Here is a 23,371-nt window from a genome sequence, read left to right as displayed (position 1 = left end):
TATTTCTAAGAAAGAGAGAACAATGTGGACTGGAGTATTCTGGAAAAACTTCATGGGGGTGGAATATAGGCAGAAATAAGTGAAAGGGGCTAACAGTGGGGTCATGGCACAGACGTAAGAACAGCAACTGTTTATGGAAGAGGGAAAACCCCCATCTCATTGGTATGAAAAGTCCTTAGAGGAGAAGAGGAGGTAAATGGGGAAAGTGGGGTAAGGTTCTGTTGAAAGGTTTCTATGGGCTATGGGAAGCCATTTACAGCTGCTGAGTCAGATAAAAGCTATGTTTTAAGGAAACTGTTCAGAGGAACATGGATAGTCTGAAAAGAAGAGAGGATGAAGGCTGTGAGGCCAAAATACCAGAGTGTTGGCCAGCAGCTTAGTCAGGGTGTAAGGTAATGGGCCTTGAAGCAAGGTGGTACAGTTGGAAATGAGAGAAGCCTGAGCCATCATGTAACCCATTCTCTGCTGAATCCAAATCTCTGTAGAGTCAGGACACTAGCATCAATAGCTACAAATATTTTTAAGTTCCAAACTGATTCTGATGTGTACTTCTAGTTAAAGACCAAAAGTCTAATCCTAAAACCTCCGTCTAGATATGAGACAATACAGATCCAGATGAGGCAACCTGCTTATGATCATGCAACCTACTAGGAGCAGGTCTGAGAACAGAGCCCTGGTCCCTTGACTCTCTATATAAGGTTTTAAGACTCTCAGTAAATAATAAAAGGGCAGAAGCCGGACTGGTAGAAACAATTACTGAACCATTTCATTGAACTAGAAGGTATCAATCATTTTGCTATATGTAATCAGGAACAGAAGAATCAGAACATTCATGCATTCATTGATCAACAAATATTTATTGAGCACCTATTATGTGGTTGGCATTGCTGTAGGTGTTGTGGATAAGCAGCAACTAGCCAATTGCAATGTAATGAATGTAATGTCATAAATCCCCTGATAAGGCAAGCACAGGTTGTACTAGGCATATAAATTAGCCCAACCCAGGCCCAGACCTCAGAGGAGCCTTCATAGAGAAATCGGTGGCTCAGGTGAGCTCTGAGGATCAGTTGGAATTAGGTGAAGTTTGGGTGAGAGTTATAAAAAGAAAGAATTGGAGAGAGTTAGGATGGGAGAAAATGACTCAGGCATAGAAAACCATGTATGCAGACTTCTTTGACCCCACCATTGATTTCAGCTCCTTAAACATTGCTTATCTGTTGACAATAGTCATGATTTGGAACCTCATGAAACTTAACAATCTTATCTTTTTTATCAGACTATACACGCAAAGTGTACACTTCACATCTAATACACCTTATTCCCATTTACCTGTTAAAAGATTCACTTTTGCAGGACCATGAGCCCTGGAATAGGGAAGCCCAACCTTCCTCATTATTGCATTTACCCACCGTGTCTTGGGTAATGTGTAGTACACAGTGAGTGCTCAATAAATGTTTAGCTTTTGACTGTTGCTTTGCAACTTCAGTCAAGATGCCCTAGGGAGTACTTATATTCCTGTGATTTAAATGTAGCTGTATCTAACCTTCAACCATTCAGAGCACATTTGCAAATTTATAGCAGATTAAGTTTCACTTTTGCTCTTTAAAGATAAACAGGAAGCTGCACGGTTTCTGCAGCAGGGGGTCCTTGCTAGAAAGCTTTCCTTGGTTCAATAGTCTTCTATTGTTATGAATAGAACATAAACATAATTAACATACCCTTAGAGGCCAATTTTAAAAGAAACCACACTTAATTGCAGGTAATTCTTTTATTCCCCAAGATGATGCTAACTTTCTAACTGAGTATGTGAAATATATCATATCTCTGCAAAGTAAACCCATCTAAAATGAAATGGTATAGTCTATCAACCCCCAAAAGCATAGAATCATTTCCATTAGTTGGCTAAAATAAAGAGAAAAAAGAAAGGTAAATCCAAAGGGTCAACGTACCCATAAGACAAAACAAAACACAAGCTTTGACAATGAGTTCTAGACTTTCTGAGTTTCCAAGCAAAATGGATATTCTTTGGAAATAGTGTTTTGCTAAAAGAAACTCCTATGTCCATATTAATTTTTCATTTCTAGTATTTTGCTAGTAGCTGAAGTAATTTACTTCAATCCTAAAGCCAACTGTTTCCCACATCCATGTTAAATAGATAGGATAGGTGAGCATAGAATCTCCACAAAGCAGATGGACTGAATTGTGTCCCTTCAAATTCATTTGTTGAAGTCCTAACCCCAACATAATGGTATTTGGAGATGGGGTTTTGGGGGAGATAATTAGTTTTTGATGATGTTATTGATATAGGAAAGATGTTGGCATTCAGGGCCGATGGCCAAGAAAGAATTCTTGAGACGTCTTTGGTGCAAAAAGTTGGTTTTATTAAAGCACAGGGACGGGACCAATGGGCAGAAAGTGCTGCACTGAGGTCATGAGGAGTGGCCCATTATATACTTTCAAATTGGGAGGGTACTAGGGATAGCGTAAGTCTCTAAGGAATTTTGGAAGCAAGGTTTCCAGGACCTTGAGGGGGCTAGCTATTGTTAGGAAAAAGTCATTTATTACTGTCTAATAAAGCCTGAGTCATGAGACCCTTCAGATATATACCCGTGGGTCATATTCTTAGGGGATGATTACCAACATATATCTTGGAGGGTAGAGATAAAGGAAGTTTCCAAAGGAATTTTTATATGTTAAAGTAGACTTATAGGATCCTGGGGGGTCAGACTAAGATTGCCTTTTGCCCTCAGCAAAGTGTTAACATAGAGGCAGCTGAGTTCCTAGAGGAATGTCACCCTTCCAATTTCAAGGACTTGTCGGTGGGCTATAAGTAGTAAGGAAATTTAGTTTTTCTTTTGCCTTTTTTCCCACATCATTATGAGGGTGGGTCCCCTACGATGGCATTACTGCCCTTATAAGAGGAGACACCATATGGAGCTTGCTTTTGCACAAGAAAGTAGCCTTCTGAAAGTCAGGAGAAGAGCTCTCATCAGAACCCAACCATGCTGGCATTCTGCTCTTGGGCATGACAGCCTCCAGAACTGTGAGAAATAAATTTCTGTTGTTGCAGCTACCCAGCCTGTGGTATTTCAATATGGCAGCCCATATGGTATTTTGTTATGGTAGACTAAGACACATATTTAGATATTGAATGAAACAATGAATGACCATTGATTGACAATTATCTAGGGTCCAAATGTGTGATAAATAACTTTGAAATCATAAAGGATGAGTTCTTATCTGGAGCTCTAAAATAGCTTCACTTTGTCCACTTAGCAACCTCAACTGTCTCAGTTCCATGCTTCCCATGGTGCCAGGCTATCACACAAGTGGCATATGCCATATGTGCCACATGTGACCAGAGCTACAAACAATCCCTTCTCTAAAAGCATCCTATATCTGTGGTTTTTCAGATGATCATCATTACAAAAGCATCCTCTTGTCCAACATTTTGGCGTTTGGCCCTTTTAGCATATTTCTCAACCTGCCACAACTAAAAGGCAGTGGCTGAACTTTTCCTTTTTTTTTTTTTCAAAGATTTTTACATTTAATTTCCTATAAATATAAAGTTTTATATATGGGATATGTATTTCATGAAAGTCAGAATAACAGCTATCTTTTGAGTATAGTTTTTTGTTGGTTTTTTTTTAAAGATTTTATTTGACAGAGAGAGACACAGCAAGAGAGGGAACACAAGCAGGGGGAGTGGGAGAGGGAGAAGCAGACTTCCTGCCGATCAGGGAGCCTGATGCGGGACTCGATCCTAGGACCCTGGGATCATGACCTGAGCCGAAGGCAGACGCTTAACGAATGAGCCACCCAGGCGCCCCTGAGTATAGTTTTAAACCAAGAACTGCTCATGTATAGATAATTGAGATTTAAAAGCATAGTTATGCTAGTTTAATATAATAACAATACATTATTAAACATATTTGGGAAAATAAATGATTGTATACTTTCTTGTCCTTGATATCTAACATGAAAGAGTTTACAATAAGCATGATATAATAACTTTTTCGTTTATTCTAATCTCTACTCTCTTCTTTCTCACAAAAACTCAAAGTAAAAACACACACACATATTCAATAAAATATGAAATACTTAAAGTCTCATCACTTAATACTTCTAATACTCACCACCTAATTTGGAGTAATGCTGCTTTATGAACATTTCTAACAATGTGAGCTTGAGAAAAAGAGAAAATGAAAAGATCACCTTCTATCTCCAATCCTGTACTGTGATTAAACACTGCTAGGAGCTTTACCTTGACCTATAAATTCTCTCCTCTGATACAGAAGTCTGTTGCAAGACTGTTTCTTTTAGTTTCTGTTCCCTAATGACATGATTTGTATTTCCAGGAGAGAACATTATTAAAATATTCCCCAGTATTAAGGGTTATTAATATCCCCACTCTTTTGTTCCCAGCTGGGCCTGAATTCACGAACACCTATGATGGAGAACTTTACTTCTTGAGTACGGTCATCTCAAGTGTTCAGAATTTCTGATGTATAAGAATTTTTTATATTAATATCTACCTTATCTTCAGGCCATTTCCTTGTCTACATGGAAATTTAGAATAATTTCCTTCCCCCATTACATTTTGTTCCTTCAAGGTATTTTATAATCAGAGTGCATGTTCCTCTCTCTTAGTGAGGTTTCCTTGTTTCAGGCAGAATATATTAAGTCTCTCTAGCCTAATCCTCTGGATCTTGTGTTATGCCACTTGTTTCTTGTATATTGGTGGCATGGAGATAAGAAAGGAACATTATATCTAAGTTGGGAACCCAGGGATAAAAGCCAGGCTATAGTTTTCTTCATCCTACCCTGTGTCCAATTTCTAAGATTCTTTTAATGTATGAATAAAAATTTGGAAGTTTAGATACAGTAAATATTATAAAAAGTGGACAATTGAAATGTACGTGGTTCAAACCATCTTATAAAAACAACCAAATCCCTACCTCATTGACTTATTCTTGCTGTCATTATAAATGTTTATTTGCCCTGTTATCTGATATAACAGGGCCCATAAGGGTCTTGTAAGTCTTGTGTTACCCAAGAGAGATCTTCCATTTTAACTTTATTACTTTACTATTTGTGCTTTTATTTATTCTTCATTAAAGTCTTCATCTCTGTTTCTATTTGTGTCATCACACTTTGATTTGAAATTTTAACATAACTCTTCTTGCAAATACATTTAATGTAGATTCATAAAAATTCACTTAGCATATTGTTATTAAAGAAGAAAAAACAAGAAAAACAGGTTTAATAGGTAGCTTAGATTATAGAATTTATTATAGTATGTATTCAGGCTAGAGTAATTCTTAAATGTTAGTTAATTATTTATTAATTTCAATAGTCCATAAGCTTGGTTTTCCTTATTGTCTGACACATTTGATTTTTTAAAAGTAATTGTGCCCAGAAAAAAATTTTTGTAGATATACACACTATCATTCTAAAATTTTATGGAAAGGCAAAAGACCTAGAATAGTAAAAATGATTCTGAAAACAAACTATAAGAATCATTCTATCCAATATTAAAGCCTACTATATATCTACAGTAATCAAGACACAGTGCCATTAGATGAGGGACAGACAGAGATAAATGGAATAGAATAGAGAACCCAGGAATAGATCCACACACATATGCCCAACTGATTTTTGACAAAGTTGCAAAGGCAATTCAATGAAAACATTAGATATCCATAGGCAAAAAAAAAAAGGAATCTCCACCTAAACTTCACACCTTATACAAAAATTAATTCAAATAATCAGGGACTTAAATGTAAAATGTAAAGTTATACAACTTTTAGAAACAAATTTTAAAAAGATAGGGGAAAATCTTTGGGAACTAGAGCTAAGTGAAGAATTCTTAGACTTGACTACAAACATGATTCATAAAAGGAAAAATCAACAGATTAGACTTCATCAACAAAAAGCTATGAAATGGGAGGACATATTTGCAAACCATATATCCAACAAAGGATATTACCTAGAATGTATAAAGAACTCTCAAAACTCAACATCCAAAAATCCAATAACTCATTTAGAAAATGAGATTTAGGGGCACCTAGGTGGCTCAGTCATTAAGTATCTGCCTTCAGCTCAGGTCATGATCCCAGGGTCCTGGGATAAAGCCCCGCATCAGGCTCTCTGCTCAGTGGAAAGCCTGCTTCTCCCTCTCCCACTCCCCCTGCTTGTGTTCCCTCTCTCACTGTATCTCTCTCTGTCAAATAAGTAAATAAAATCTTTAAAAAAAAAAAAAAAGAAAAGATTTTAAAAAAAGATTAAAAAAAAAAAGAAAATGAGATAAAGATATGAAGAGCCATTTCACCCAAGAAGGTATAAAGATAACAAATAGGAGGACAAATAAGAGGAGCAAGATGGCGGAGGAGTAGGAGACCTAAATTTGTGTGTGTATATGTATAATAGATAGATAGATGATAGATGATAGATAGATAGATATAGATAGATAGATAGATAGATAGATAGATAGATAGATAGATAGACAGATAGATACAAGTTTTTCTTTCTTTAAAATTTTAGGAGGCAATTTCTTCTAACAGACCAAAATACACCCAAAATCTAGTGTGTGGCTCTGTTATATTCACCAGCCTGATCATATTCTTTGTTTTTTTTTCTCTTTCTTTTCCCCCCAATTTGGGGTCTCTTCTGATTTGTTTAGTGTATATTTTTCTGGGGTTGTTGTTACCCTTTTAGCATTTTGTTCTCTCATTCATCTATTCTCCTCTGGACAAAATGGCAAGATGGAAAAAATCACCTCAAAAAAAAAGAACAAGAGGCAGTAACGACCACCAGGGACCTAATCAATACAGACATTAGTAAGATGTGGGAACTAGAGTTCAGAATGATGATTATAAAGATACTAGCTGGGCTCGAAAAGAGCATAGACGAGACTAGAGAATCCCTTTCTGGAGAAATAAAATCTAACCAAGTTGAAATCAAAAAAGCTATTAATGAGGTGCAATCAAAAATGAAGGCTCTAACTGCTAGGATAAATTAGTCAGAAGAGAGAATTAATGATATAGAAGACCAAATGATGGAGAATAAAGAAGCTGAGAAAAAGAAAGATAAACAACTACTGGATCATGAGGGGAGAATTCAAGAGATAAGTGACACCATAAGATGAAACAATATTAGAACAATTGGGATCCCAGAAGAAGAAGAAAGAGAGAGAGGGGCAGAAGGTATAGTGGAGCAAATTATAGCAGAGAACTTCCCTAATTTGGGGAAGGAAACAGGCATCAAAATCCAGGACGCACAGAGAACCCCCCTCAAAACCAATAAAAATAGGTCAACACCCCGACATCTAATAGTAAAACTTACAAGTCTCAGAGACAAAGAGAAAATCCTGAAAGCAGCACAGGACAAGAGGTTGGTAACCTACAATGGTAGAACATTAGATTGGCAACAGACCTATCCACAGAGACCTGGTAGGCCAGAAAGGACTGGCATGATATATTCAGAGCACTAAATGAGAAAAATATGCAGCCAAGAATACTATATCCAGCTAAGCTGTCATTGAAAATAGAAGGAGAGATAAAAAGCTTCCAGGACAAACAAAAACTAAAGGAATTTACAAACACGAAACCAGCCCTACAAGAAATCTTGAAAGGGGTCCTCTAAGCAAAGAGAGAGCCTAAAAGTAACATAGACCAGAAAGGAACACAGACAATATACAGTAACAGTCACCTTACAGGCAATACAATGGCACTAAATTCATATCTTTCAATAGTTACTCTGAATGTAAATGGGCTAAATGCTCCAATCAAAAGACACAGGGTATCAGATTGGATAAAAAAACTAAGACCCATCGATATGCTGTCTGCAAGAGACGCATTTTAGACTTAAAGGCACCTCCAGATTGAAAGTGAAGGGGTGGAGGGGCACCTGGGTGGCTCAGTCATTAAGCGTCTGCCTTTGGCTCAGGTCATGATCCTAGGGTCCTGGGATCGAGCCCCGCATCAGGCTCCCTGCTCGGCAGGACGCCTGCTTCTCCCTCTCCCACTCCCCCTGCTTGTGTTCCCTCTCTCGCTGTGTCTCTCTCTGTCAAATAAATAAATAAAATCTTAAAAAAAAAAAAAAGAAGAAAGTGAAGGGGTGGAAAACCATTCCATTTACCATGCTAATGGACATCAAAAGAAAGCTGGGGTGGCAATCCTTATATCAGACTAATTAGATTTTAAACCAAAGACTATAATAAGAGATGAGAAAGGACACTACATCATACTTAAAGGGTCTATCCAACAAGAAGATCGAACAATTGTAAATATCTATACCCCTAACATGGGAGCAGCCAATTATATAAGCCAATTAATAACAAAATCAAAGAAACACATCAAAAATAATACAATAATAGTAGGGGACTTTAACACCCCCCTCACTAAAATGGACAGATCATCCAAGCAAAACATCAGCAAGGAAATAAAGGCTTTAAATGACACACTGGACCAGATGGACTTCATAGATATATTCAGAACATTCCATCCCAAAGCAACAGAATACACGTTCTTCTCTAGTGCACATGGAACATTCTCCAGAATAGATCACAACCTGGGTCACAAATCAGGTTTCAACCAATAAAGATTGGAATCATTCCCTGCATATTTTTGAACCACAATGCTTTGAAACTAGAATTCAACCACAAGAGGAAAGTTGGAAAGAACTCAAATACATGGAGACTAAAGAGCATCCTACTAAAGAATGAATGGATCAACCAGGAAATTAAAGAATAATTTTAAAAATTCATGGAAACAAATGAAAATGAAAACACAACTATTCAAAATCTTTGGGATGCAGCAAAGGGAGTCCTAAGAGGAAAGTATATAGCAATACAAGACTTTCTCTAGAAACAAGAAAGGTTTCAAATACACAACCTAACCCTACACCTAAAGGAGCTGGAGAGAAAACAGCAAATAAAGCCTAAACCCAGCAGGAGAAGAGAAATAATAAAGATCAGAGCAGAAATCAATGAAATAGAAACCAAAAGATCAGTAGAACAGATCAACAAAACTAGGAGCTGGTTCTTTGAAAGAATTAACAAGATTGATAAACCCCTGGCCAGACTTATCAAAAAGAAAAGAGAAAGGACCCAAATCAACAAAATCATGAATGAAAAAGGAGAGATCACAACCATCATCAAAGAAATACAAACAATTATAAGAACATATTATGAGCAACTCTATGCCAGCAAATTAGATAATCTGGAAGAAATGGATGCATTCCTAGAGATGTATCAACTACCAAAACTGAACCAGGAAGAAATAGAAAACTTGACCAGACCCATAACCACTAAGGAAATTGAAGCAGACATCAAAAATCTCCCAACAAATGAGCCCAGGGCCATATGGCTTCCCAGGGGAATTCTACCAAACATTTCAAAAAGAATTAATACCTATTCTTCTGAAACTGTTCCAAAAAATAGAAATGGAAGGAAAACTTCCAAACTCATTTTATGAGGCCACCATTACCTTGATCCCAAAACCAGACAAAGACCCCATCAAAAAGAATTACAGACCAATATCCCTGATGAATGTGGATGCAAAAATTCTCACCAAAATACTAGCCAATGGAATCCAACAGTACATTAAAAGGATTATTCACCACGACCAAGTGGGATTTATTCCTGGGCTGCAAGATTGGTTCAACATCTGCAAATCAATCAATGTGATACAATACATTAATAAAAGAAAGAACAAGAACCATATGATCCTCTCAGTAGATGCAGAAAATGCATTTGACAAAGTACAGCATCCTTTCTTGATCAAAACTCTTCACAGTGTAGGTATAGAGGATACATAGCTCAATATCATAAAAGCCATCAATGAAAAATCCACAATGAATATCATACTCAATGGGGAAAAACTGAGAGCTTTCCCCCTAAGGTCAGGAACACGGCAGGGATGTCCACTATCACCACTGCTATTCAACATAGTATTAGAAGTCCTAGCCTCAGCAATCAGACAACAAAAAGAAATAAAAGGCATCCAAATCGGCAAAGAAGTGAAACTCTCACTTTTTGCAGATGATATGATACATTATGTGGAAAACCCAGAAGATTCAATCCCAGAACTGCTAGAACTCATACAGGAATTCAGTAAAGTGGCAGGATATAAAATCAATGCACAGAAATCAGTGGCATTCCTATACACCAACAACAAGACAAGAAAGAGAAATTAAGGAGTCAATCCCATTTATAATTGCACCCAAAACCATAAGATACCTAGGAATAAATCCAACCAAAGAGGCAAAGGATCTGTACTCAGAAAACTATAGAATACTCATGAAAGAAATTGAGGAAGACACAAAGAAATGGAAAAACGTTCCATGCTCATGGATTGGAAGAACAAATATTGTGAAAATGTCTATGCTACCTAGAGCAGTCTACACATTCAATGCAATCCCTATCAAAATACCATCCACTTTTTTCAAAGAAATGGAACAAATAATCCTAAAATTTGTATGGAACCAGAAAAGACCCCGAATAGCCAGAGGAATGTTGGAAAAAAAAAAAAAGCAAAGCTGGTGGCATCACAATCCCAGACTTCAAGCTCTATTACAAAGCTATAATCATCAAGACAGTATGGTACTGGCACAAAAACAGACACATAGATCAATGGAACAGAATAGAGAGCCCAGAAATGGACCCTCAACTCTATGGTCAACTTATCTTTGACAAAGCAGGAAAGAATGTCCAATGGAAAAAAGACAGTCTCTTCAACAAATGGTGTTGGGAAAATTGGACAGCCACATGCAGAAGAATGAAACTGGACCATTTCCTTACACCACACACAAAAATAGACTCCAAATGGTTGAAACACCTAAATGTGAGACAGGAGTCCATCAAAATCCTTGAGGAGAACACAGGCAGCAACCTCTTTGACCTCAGCGGCAGCAACTTCTTCCTAGAAACATTGCCCAAGGCAAGGGAAGCAAGGGCAAAAATGAACTCTTAGGACTTCATCAAGATAAAAAGCTTTTGCACAGCAAAGGAAACAGTCAACAAAACCAAAAGACAACCAACAGAATGGGAGAAGATATTTGCAAATGACATATCAGATAAAGGGCTAGTATCTAAAATCTATAAAGAATTTACCAAACTCAACACCCAAAGAACAAATAATACAATCAAGAAATGGACAGAAGACATGAACAGACATTTCTGCAAAGAAGATATCCAAACAGCCAACAGACACATGAAAAAGTGCTCAATATCACTTGGCATCAGGGAAATACAAATCAAAACCCCAATGAGATACCACTTTACACCAGTCAGAATGGCTAAAATTAACAACTCAGGAAACAACAGATGTTGGCGAGGATGTGGAGAAAGGGGAACCCTCCTACACTGTTGGTGGGAATGCAAGCTGGTGCAGCCACTCTGGAAAACAGTATGGAGGTTCCTCAAAAAGTTGAAAATAGAGCTACCCTATGACCCAGCAATTGCACTACTGGGTATTTACCCCAAAGATACAAATGTAGTGATCCGAAGGGGCACATGCACCCCAATGTTTATAGCAGTAATGTCCACAATAACCAAATTATGGAAAGAGCTTAGATGTCCATCAACAGATGAATGGATAAAGAAGATGTGGTATATATATATATATATATATATATATATAGAAATGGAAGGAAAACTTCCAAACTCATTTTGGATATTATGCAGCCATCAAAAAATGAAATCTTGCCATCTGCAATGACATGGATGGAACTAGAAGATATTATGCTAAGCAAAATAAGTCAATCAGAGAAAGACAAGTATCATATGATCTCACTGATATGAGGAATTTGAGAAACAAGACAGAGGATCATAGGGGAAGGGAGCGGAAAATGAAACAAGATGAAACCAGAGAGGGAGACAAACCATAAGAGACTCTTAATCTCAGGAAACAAACAGGTTTGCTGGAGTGGAGCGGTGTGGGAGTGATGCGGTGGTTGAGTGATGGACACTGGGGAGGGTATGTACTATGGCGAGTGCTGTGAATTGTGTAAGACTGATGAATCACAGACCTGTACCCCTGAAACAAATACATTATATATTAATAAAAAAAATTTTTTAAATAATAAAAACTGTAACAAAATTTTAAAAAGATAACAAATAAGCCCATTAAAAAATGTTCAACATCATTAGTTATTAGAAAAATGCAAATTAAGGGCTCCACACTGGTCGTGGAGCCTACTTGAAAAATAAGTAAATAAAAGAAAAGAAAGAAACATGCAAATTAAAACCGCAATAAGCTATTACCACACACCTATCAGAATGGTGAAAATAAAAATAGTGACATTAAATGCTGGTGAGGATGCAGAGAAAATGAATGACTTCTATATTTCTGGTGGGAATATAAATGGTGTCTAGCCACTCTGGCAAACAATTTGGTAATTTCTCTTAAAAATATGCAATCAGTGAGCGCCTGGGTGGCTCAGTTGGTTAAGCGACTGCCTTCAGCTCAGGTCATGATCCCGGAGTCCCTGGATCGAGTCCCGCATCGGGCTCCCTGCTCGGCAGGGAGTCTGCTTCTCCCTCTGACCCTCCCCCCTCTCATGTGCTCTCTCTCATTCTCTCTCTCACAAATAAATAAATAAAATCTTAAAAAAAAATATGCAATCAGTGATTACACTCCTGGGCATTTACCATAGAGAAATGAAAACTTATGTTTACATACATACACAGCAGCCTTTTTTGTAATAGCCAAAAAACTGGAAATCCAGATGTCCCTTCAACAGATAGATGGTTAAACAAACTGTGGAACATATAGTGGATTACTACTCAGCAATAAAAAGGGATAAACTATTGATACATTCAGCAACCTGCATGAATATCCAGGAAATTATTCTGAGTGAAAAAGGCCAATTCCAAAAAACTACATACTGCATGATTCCATTTGATTCTTGAACTGGCAGTTATAGAAATGGTGAATTGATTACTGGTTGCCAGAAATTAAGGAGGGAGTGTGTGGGAAGGAAGTATATGTGGTCATAAAAGGGCAACATGAGGGACGTTGGTGGTGATGGGAATCTACTCTATCTTGACTGCATCAATATCAAAATCCTGGCTGTGATATTATACTGGTTTTGCAAGATGTTATCACTGGGGGGAAAGTGGGGAAGGGCAAACAAGAAGTATGTTATTTCTCACAACAGCATATGAATCTACAGTTATCTCAAAAAGTTTAATTTTAAAAAGTAATTGTGTTTTTTAGTAAATTGTAAAGATGAATACAGACAGGAAAATGAGAATGAGATTCATGCAGATGTTCATTTTCTCTTATTCTCTCTTGGTTTTTCCTGTAAGGTTTACGAGGAGCAATAGCATTTGCCCTGGCTATTCGGGACACAGAATCTCAGCCCAAACAAATGATGTTTACCACCACACTGCTCCTTGTGTTCTTCACAGTCTGGGTGTTTGGAGGAGGAACAACTCCCATGCTGACTTGGCTTCAAATCAGGTGAGTGGCATGTTTAACAAAGGATATGATTAAAAGGCATGGCTGCACTATTTCATTTCTGGTGTTGCTGATTTGGTCCAGAGTACAATGGCAGGTCTATAACATTAACTTGCCCTGGGCTGAAGTTGACCTTCATTCACAAGGTAAAACCTTCTGTCATCTGCTAGACCTATCACCAACTGAACTGACTTTTCCAAGAGTCCTAGAAATCTCAGGCTGATGTCTGTTTATAGTCTGTCTCTAGAAATGAATTTATTTATCTATGAATTCTTCCATTCAACAGTATTTATTGAATACAATGTAATATGTTCTGGAGTATACAAAAATGAGAAACATGTAAGTCTTGTCCTCAAGATATTCACAATTCAACAGGATTTATACAAAAAATCTGTAATACCAAGGAGAAAGTAAATTTGTTTTGTTTTTAATTCCTTATAGCACTTAGGATATAATTAGGGACACAGAAAGTACTTAAATGTATTTGATTAGTGAACCATATGTTTAGCCAGAGGACTCCTATAGACACAGTTTAGACAATTTCTCAAAGGAAAAGGCAATGAAGCTTCAGTCAGGGGAACCTCCAAGAAGTACCTGGAAGAGGATCGCTATAAACCTAAAGTATATAGATAGTGGATAGTGGCATCCATTGATTTTAAATAGATGTCATAGCTTATGCAGTCTCTTGATATCCAGAATAGCAGGGAGAGCGCAGTATAATAATGGGGCTTTAGGCAGGTTAGAATGATTATCTAGGTTATACAGCAGGGCCCAATAAGGAAGGATAGTGATGTCAACCATAGCATCCACAGGTGAAGGGTCTGGAGGTCCAACATTATTATGGCCTTGTCAGGTCATGGAGATGCCCCAGCAGGAATTAGCTCCAAATGGCCCAATTGATTCAAGGCCAGACTTGGCGACCAGCCAGGAGGGAAGAGCATTAAAGGCAAATTTATTTTTAAATGTTGTTGTCTTTATTTAAGTATATCTTTGACCTGGGTTCTCATTTTCAGATCCCCGAATGTAACAGTACTTTAGGTAAATCACATTTTATTTCTCAGTGCCATACATCTTAATGATCTTGCAATCCTTCCTTGGTCTCCACTCAGTCTCTGTAAGGCAATTCCATACCCATCACATCTAACAAGAAAAGATCCATCTGACTGGAAAATGACTTCCAAGAAGATTCAGACAAGGATTCTTATGCCAGTACCAACACAGTGCCTAGGACACAGTAGGATTAAATAAATAATTGCTATATGAAACATTAAATGAATATAACCACAATGTAAATTGCTTTTTGTTAAGCACTTACTGATAATTTTCTATTTGACAAGGAGGAAATAGAAACAGGACTCAAAAGAGATGCAGAGAGCTTATGCTTAAACTGGGCCAAGTAACCATACATTAAACCAAATTCAAGGAAATAAAGAACTTCTTGAAGTACTGTGACTATTGATAAACACATTAAAGGGCTTTGACCAAAGGTGAATGGAGAGTGTTTTGAAATGCTTGTTGAATTATTTTCTAGGCTTATAAATGTGACCTGCAATTTCCTTCGCAGTAGTAGCTTCCTGTCGGTTCCTGTGGATGAGCATACATACTGCATTAAACTCTACAGCACTGGGTCCCCTGTGAACTGTTAGCAAGATAGTGGTGTCAGGTTTCTGGAAAATAAATTTCAGTAGGTGGATCCATGCATGGAAATATTAGGGCTTAGAAAACAAAAAGTAGAGGATACTAATCCGTACAAGATAAAAGTATTAACTACCCCATCAGGTAAATTAGAATATTCAGAACATGAAGTACTGATATCAACATTTTCCTAGAGTAATTAAAATGTCACTTATTTTCTACTGTTGTCTTTCTTACCCTGAAGAGGTCGCCCCCCAAATCAATAATGTGTTTTACCCTAAAGTGTTTACCTAATTCTCCTATAGTGTTTTCCAAAGGTATCCATTGATTTCAAATAGATGTCATAGCTTATGCAGTCTCTTGATACCCAGAACCGTATAGTAATCCAGGGAGTATAATAATGGGGCTTTAGGCAGGTTAGAATGATTATCTAGGTTATACAACAGGGCCCAATAAGGAAGGATAGTGATGTCAACTATAGCATCCACAGGTAACAGGTCTGGAGGTCAGTTTAGGCCAGCATTATTATGGCCTACTGGGGGTTATCAGGTCATGGAGATGCCCCAATGAAGATTAGCTCCAAATGGCCCGACTGATTCAAGGCCAGACTTCGTGGCCAGCCAGGAGGGGAGAGCATTAAAAGCAGGGCTGTGATATATTTAGGGAAAGCCCTCAATTTAAACTCTTTACACCTATACTGAAAGGAGGCAGGGGCTAACTTGAGACGGAAGAGTCACAATGCATTGATTAATGGGAGGGAAATAGAACATAATAGAATAAACATAAAAGAATAGGAACAGGGGCCCCTGGGTGGCTCAGTTGGTTAGGTGTCCAGCTCTTGATTTTGGCTCAGGTCATTATCTCAGGGTTGTGAGATCGAGCCCCTCATTAGTCTCCACTTTGGGCGTGGAGCCTGCTTGGGATTCTCTCTCTCCCTCTCCCTCTGCCCCTCCCCCACAACAAAAAAGGAAAAAATTTTATTTTTTATTTTTATTTTTTTTAAGATTTTATTTATTTATTTGATAGAGAGGGAGAGACAACGAGAGAGGGAACACAAGCAGGGGGAGTGAGAGGGAGAAGCAGGCTTCCCGTGGAGTAGGGAGCCCGATGTGGGGCTCGATCCCAGGACGCTGGGATCACGACCTGAGTCGAAGGCAGATGCTTAACAACTGAGCCACCCAGGGACCCCAAGAAAAAGAAATTTTAAAAAAAGAATAGGAACATAAGTTAATGTGTGTACAAATGTACACACAAACATGACATAAATTTAGTTCAACCATGTATTAATGATATCATCATCATATGCTCTACTTCCCTATCATGGTTTATAGTGTTGTCAAAGAAATCTTCAGTTCCATCATAGCTTTTAAATGATAGTTGTCCTTTATTTAGACTGTATTTATCAAGGCTTTGCTTGTTTACAGAGCAACGCCTCATTAACCAACTTTCATGTCAGACTCTTTCTATAAAATACCAGAATATAAGTTAATTGGAGCTTTAATAAAATGACATGAATGGAGGAGCCCAAGAAGCAGGAATGAAAATGTGATAATGAATAAACACAAACATCCTCACTTGGTATATAATTTATTTATACACTTTACATTGCCTTCCTTTCTTGATTTCTTTTAATTTTACATCTTTTGTTTTAAATTATTAGTATGTACTTGAGTTAGTTTTTACCCCAATAAAATGTGCCATTTAGCCTCAAACTACCATAGTAGGATGCAGATAAAATGTTTTAGATGAGGTAACAATTGATAGTATTACTATGAATTGCACTTTGATGGAAATGACTTTAAAACAGCAATGATCCTGTGCTTAGGGAAATTCAGAATGATCTTTACATAATCCAAAGCAATCTAAACATTCAATGCAATCCTTATCAAAATACCACCAGCATTTTTCACAGAGCCGAAACAAACAATTCTAAAATTTGTGTGGAACCAGAAAAGACCCCAAGTAGCCAAATTAATCATGAAAAAGAAAAGCAAAGCTGGAGGCATCACAATTCTGCACTGCAAGCTATATTATAAAGCTGTAGTCATTAAGACAGCATGGTACCGGCACAAAAACAGACACATAGATCAATGGAACAGAATAAAAACCCCAGAAATGGATGCACACCTATATGGTCAACTAATCTTTGACAAAGCAGGAAAGAATATCTAATGGAAAAAAGTCTGTTCAATAAATGGTTTTGGGAAAACTGGACAGCAACATGCAAAGGAATGAAACTGGACCACTTTCTGACAAAAATAAACTCAAAATTGATGAAAGACCTAAATTGAAGAGAGGACACCATCAAAATCTAGAGGAGAACACAGGCACCAACCTCTTTGACATCAGCCGCAGCAACTTCTTACTAGACATGTGTCCAGAGGCAAGGGAAACAAAAGCAAAAATGAACTATTGGGACTTTATCAAGATAAAAAGCTTCTGCACAGCAAAGGAAACAGTCAACAAAACTAAAAGGCAACCTACAGAATGGGAGAAGATATTCACAAATGACATATCAGATAAAGAGCCAGTATCCAAAATCTATAAAGAACTTATCAAACTCAACCCCCAAAAAACAAATAATCCAGTTAAGAAATGGGCAGAAGACAATAAACAGACATTTCTCCAAAGAAGACATGCAAATGGCTAACAGACATGCGAAAAAATGCTCAATATGATTCATCATCAGGGAAACGTAAATCAAAACTATGCTGAGATATCACCTCACATCAGTCAGAATAGCTAAAATTAAGAACATAGGAAACAACAGATGTTGGCAAGGATGCAGAGAAAGGGGAACCCTCTTATCACTGTTGGTGGGAATGCAAACTGGTGAAGCCGCTCTGGAAAACGGACGGAAGTTCCTCAAAAAGTTAAAAATAGAACTACCCTATGCCCTAGCAATTACACTACTAGGTATTTACCCGAAGGATACAAAAATACTGATTCAAAGACAGATGCATCCCGGGCGCCTGGGTGGCTCAGTTGGTTAAACAACTGCCTTCAGCTCAGGTCATGATCCTGGAGTCCCGGGATCGAGTCCTGCATCGGGCTCCCTGCTCAGCAGGGAGTCTGCTTCTCCCTCTCCCGCTCCCCCCTCTTGTGCTCTCTCTCTCTTTCACTCTCTCTCTCAAATAAATAAATAAAATCTTAAAAAAGAAAACAAAGACAGATGCATCCCAGTGTTTATAGCAGCACTATATAGCCAAATTATGGAAAGAGCCCAGATGCCCATCTACTGATATATATATCATATATCTGTAATGGCATATTACCCAGCCATCAAAAAGAATGAAATCTTCCCATTTGCAATGACATGGATGAGCTCAAGTGCATTATGCTAAGCAAAACAAATGAGTCAGAGAAAGACAAATACCAGATGATTTCACTTATATGTGAAATTTAAGAAACACAACAGATGAACATAGGGGAAGGGGGAAAAAAAGAGAGGGAGGCAAACCATAAGAGACTCTTAACTATAGAGAACAAATGAGTGTTGTTGGAGGGGAGGTAGGCAGGGAAAGGGCTAAATGGGTGATAGGTATTAAGGAGGGCACTTGTGATGAGCACTGGGTATTCTATATAAGTGATGAAACACTAAATTCTACTCCTGAAACCAATATTACACTATATGTTAACTAATTAGAATTTAAATAAAAACTTGAGGGTGCCTCCATGGCTTAGCCAGTTAAGCATCTGACTCTTGATTTTGGCTCAGGCCATGATCTCAGGGTCAGGGGATTGAGCCCTGCATCGGACTCCATGCTGGGTGTGGAGCCAGCTTAGGATTCTTTCTCTCCCTCTCCCTCTGCCCGCCCCCCCCCCCCCCCCGCTCTCTATATAAATACATACATACATGCATACATACATACTGAAACAAAAATAAATAAATAAACAAACAAATAAATAAATAAAACAAATTCTCCATTAAGTCTTGTCTTAAGCACATTCAGATTTCTTGTCCTAAAGCTATTTTGTTTTAAAAAATAATAAAATATTCTTAATGCAGCATTTCAAATAAATCACAGAACTTTGTTTCTCAAAATTCTAGAGAAAAAGAAAAGACCCCTGCAGTATTATTTGGGAGGTTTTCATGTAAAAGAAAGAATGGTTTCTTGATTAGAATCTGGATCTCCTCCCTTCTGTGGAATACATTAATACTGGTGGTGAGGAAAACCCAACCCTCGGTCTCCAAGGATTAGCTTTGCTGTTAGTCAGGAAACGAGAGATCAAGGGTGTCAGTCTTTTCCCTACAGAAGCCAATAAACAGGATTATCCACCAAATGATCACACATGCTTACAAATAAACCTCAAAGACCAACAGGGCAGAACTCTCTGGCTGTGGCAACTGATTTGGGTTGGTAGCCCCATCCTTGGTTTAGGATAGGGCACCACATGGAGCTACGCAAGCACATGAGAATGGAGCCTATAGCATAGTGCAAACCTTTCCTGGGCTCTCCCACATAGGAATGCTGGACCTATCTCTTCAAAATATCTCAATCACCGTACAGAAAGCCTTACATACCAGAGCAATACAGAACTTATATTCCAGACAGCATTAGAAAGTGCCCTCAGGGGGCACCTGGGTGGCTCAGTCGTTAAGCGTCTGCCTTCGGCTCGGGTCATGATCCCAGAGTCCTGGAATCGAGCCCAGCATTGGGCTCCCTGCTCAGCGGGAAGCTTGCTTCTCCCTCTCCTACTCCCCCTGCTTGTGCTCTCTCTCTCTCGCTGTGTCTCTCTCTGTCAAATAAATAAATAAAATCTTTTTAAAAATAAAATAAAATGCTCTTTGGGATGCCTGGGTGGCTCAGTCATTAAGCGTCTGCCTTCGGCTCGGGTCATGATCCCAGGGTCCTGGGATCGAGCTCCACATCGGGTTCCCTGCTCGGCGGGGTCTGCTTCTCCCTCTCCCTCTGCCTGCCACTCCCCCTGCTTATGCTCTCTCTCTTTCTGTCAAATAAATTAAATCTTAAAAAAAAAATAAAAAAAAGAATGGCTTAGAATGTGTTGAATGTGATTATGGAGTCAAGGTGGGCTCAGAATCAAAGTGCTTGGGGCGCCTGGGTGGCTCAGTCGTTGGGTGGCTCAGTCGTTAGGCATCTCCCTTCGGCTCAGGTCATGATCCCAGAGTCTTGCGTCAGGCTCCCTGCTCCTCCCTCTCCCACTCCCCCTGCTTGTGTTCCCTCTCTAGCTGTGTCTCTCTCTGTCAAATAAATAAATAAAATCTTTTAAAAAAATAAAATAAAATGCTCTTTGGGATGCCTGGGTGGCTCAGTCATTAAGTATCTGCCTTCGGCTCGGGTCATGATCCCAGGGTCCTGGGATCGAGCCCCACATCGGGCTCCCTGCTCCGCGGGAAGCTCGCTTCTCCCTCTCCCACTCCCCCTGCTTGTGTTCCCTATCTCGCTGTGTCTCTCTCTGTCAAATAAATAAATAAAATCTTTAAAAAAAAAGAAAGTGCCCTCAGCAAGATTTCTATAGCTTCCAGATTTTGGCTTCTAACATCTCAAACAGTAATGGTCATTATGAAGTACTTAATCTGTGCCAGATACTAGATAACAAAGTACAAGGCACACAACTTCCCTGTGACTCAGCATCTAATCTATAAAATGGGATAATAATAACTACCTTCTAGGGTGGGCAAGGCCTGGCAAACTAGCCCAGGGTTGGGCTGTTGAGCTGCAGAGCCAGACCCCAGCCCAGGCAGCCTGAGCCCATGACCTGTATGCCTAACTAGTTTATTCTTCTGTGGCCCTAAATAAATGAGCTTATTCCTGATGCCTGCAATCTACTTCGATTAACAAATCCTCTAGGGAAAAAGAGATGTGCTTTTATAACCAAGACAGGCCTGTTAAAAACAAACACAGGAAATCTTCATCCATCATGAGTGATTGGGTTGACTTGCTTATACAGCGCAGAAATGTTTTGGTGCAGATTTTCTCTTTGACCTAGAACAGTTAAAGGTAAACGAGGCTAACCCTGGTCCAAAGTAGCCAAGTGAGGAAGCTTGTCTTCCTCAGTTACAGGAACTTGGAGTTGTAGGAATTTGTCACCTACACATCTATCTCCCAATCCCATTCAGGATCCCAAGTCAGCCTTTTGTCAGCCTCTTCCACATATCACACAAAAAATTAATACACTGGCCTGTGTCCTTTGCAGAGTGAATGACCTAGATAGCACAATGTCTCCACCACTATCATTATTTTAGTTAAAAATTTTATGCCATGCAAGAATGCTTTCTTTATCATTTATACGTACTGACTACAAAGTTTTTAATAACAGCCATCATAGGAATACACATAGATGTAATGGGAGAACTGTCCTTTGTAGTATTTTTTAATTTTAAACAATAGCAGAGTTAAATACACCTGCTTACAGACATTATTACTGAGGTGAGGAAATGTCAATTTAATATAATGGAGGAATTCAGATAATTAAGTTCCCTCAATATCTAGTTGTGTTCCATTGGGTTTCTTTTCTAGTAACCAAAGTCTCATGCATGCTTCATAATTTGCTTCATTGGTATATTAATATAGTAAATCAGCACATATAATCTGGAGCTGGACGGTGTGGGTACCAACCTTGCCTCATTCCCTTATGAGCTGTGGGATCTTGAGCAATAAATTCAGCCTCTCTATCCCTCAATTTTCTTATCTATAAAAGTGGAATAATAATACCTACCTCTTTGGATTGTTATAAGGATTGAATGTTGCATGTATGAAGAATTTAGGGCACACCTACTGCTGTGCTCAACAAATGTTTCTGTAACAATACCCAAATGACCGACTATGAGCCTTTTCTTATCCAAACACTTTTTTTACTGCTTGTGGCATATGTATACACACACATACATACATATAAATATTATTAATTGTATTTGTGAAAGCATGGTTTACATGGGAAGCAGGAAAAAAATAGTCCCTGGAGACCTTAGTTCATTTTAACTAGTACCTAGATTCATCAATTTTACAGACAGCTCCTATTTCTGCATTCAAAATGATAAACCTGTTAAAGAAAAACACTCACAAAAAGCATTACCATTATCTAACAGCTCAGGAAGATTCTAGAGCATGCTTCTATTTTCTTCTTTACATAAGCTTTGCTTAGAATCTTATCTGATACTTAATTTGTACTGTTTCATCAATTTGTATAAATTTTATTATTTTACATTGATTTTGTACCAATTTGAATATTTTGTATTAATTTGTATCAATACACAGACCTCAGAAATACCTCCTGTCATGAAACACGGAAAACCAATTTACTCATCTGAATGTAGACTTCGTATTCCTTTATATTCCTTACCCTCAACCCCCATGTAAAACTATGTTCTAATTTCTATAGGTTCTTCTAAAAAATGTTTCACAACTCCAGATATTTATTGCTCAAATCAATCTAGTTTGACATAGTCTATTAAAGACATTGGATAATAGTCATAACTTATTGTTGATCTAAAAATAGCCTAGGTTTATACCAAGTATATGAGCTAGAATCTCCTAAATTTGCTTCCAATGCCATCTGGCTTCTTTAATATGCTTTCTTTCTGTGTACAGAATCTTCTTACAGCCTTTATCTTCACACTGCCAGCTACCCTCCAGTAGGCACGTCCTTATTTATCTTCCCCAACATGCTCTTGAGAACATCGATATCAATAAGCTTCACACATTTATTAAGTTTACCAAACAATGAACATTCTGCTCTATTGAAGAGAATTTATTAGCCTGTTATCATAAAGTATTATCCAATATAGGTGCCTTACTTGAAGTAATAGGTGTATCTTTAGATAATAAATGAAGTCTGGAAAAAAAAGTGATTTTAAATTCAATAGATAAAACTTATTATTCAAAAGTGTGTGGAGGGGGTTCCAGTTCTGGTCAAGACTGAGTAATAGTATCTACTCCCCCAGGTCTCTTTCACTAAATGTAACTAGAAGCCCTGAACAGAATATATGTAGCAGCTATCTAAGGGCTCTTAAAAGTAAATAGTAGCAGACAGATTGGGGAAGGAAACCAAAATTCAGAGTATGTACTATCAAACCAGCGGTGAATTTCCTATTTTTTTCCTCTCTGGAATCTCTTGACTCTGACTCAGAAGGAGTTCAAAGACCAGAATTATGCAACAAGGAAGACAGCACTGCAAGAGAAATTCTCTGTTTGGGGCACAAGGAACAGGAAAGGAGGCCCCTGTGGGTCAGAAGAATGGGGGAAATCCCTTGGGTACGTTTTCGTTGTTTATTTCATTCTGTCTCATCCCAGTGCCAGGCAATCCTGATG

The 23,371-nt window shown here is 38.2% G+C and overlaps 1 protein-coding gene across 5 annotated transcripts in view; it reads left to right on the top strand.

The window, feature by feature from the left end:
* The window catches only part of SLC9A9 (solute carrier family 9 member A9), a 685,847-nt gene that overhangs the window by 470,837 nt on the left and 191,639 nt on the right, over positions 1-23,371 (top strand). For all 5 annotated transcript variants that reach the window (XM_034996352.1, XM_034996353.1, XM_034996348.1 and 2 more), the window contains one exon: positions 13,313-13,466. In XM_034996352.1, coding sequence (XP_034852243.1) covers positions 13,313-13,466 — 154 coding nt within the window. The remainder of the gene's footprint in view (positions 1-13,312; positions 13,467-23,371) is intronic.

Source organism: Mirounga leonina, unplaced genomic scaffold (genome assembly GCF_011800145.1).
Source record: "Mirounga leonina isolate KUSES-001 unplaced genomic scaffold, KU_Mleo_1.0 Mir_115, whole genome shotgun sequence".
NCBI lineage: Eukaryota > Metazoa > Chordata > Mammalia > Carnivora > Phocidae > Mirounga > Mirounga leonina.
This window is presented reverse-complemented; position numbering and strand designations above follow the sequence as displayed.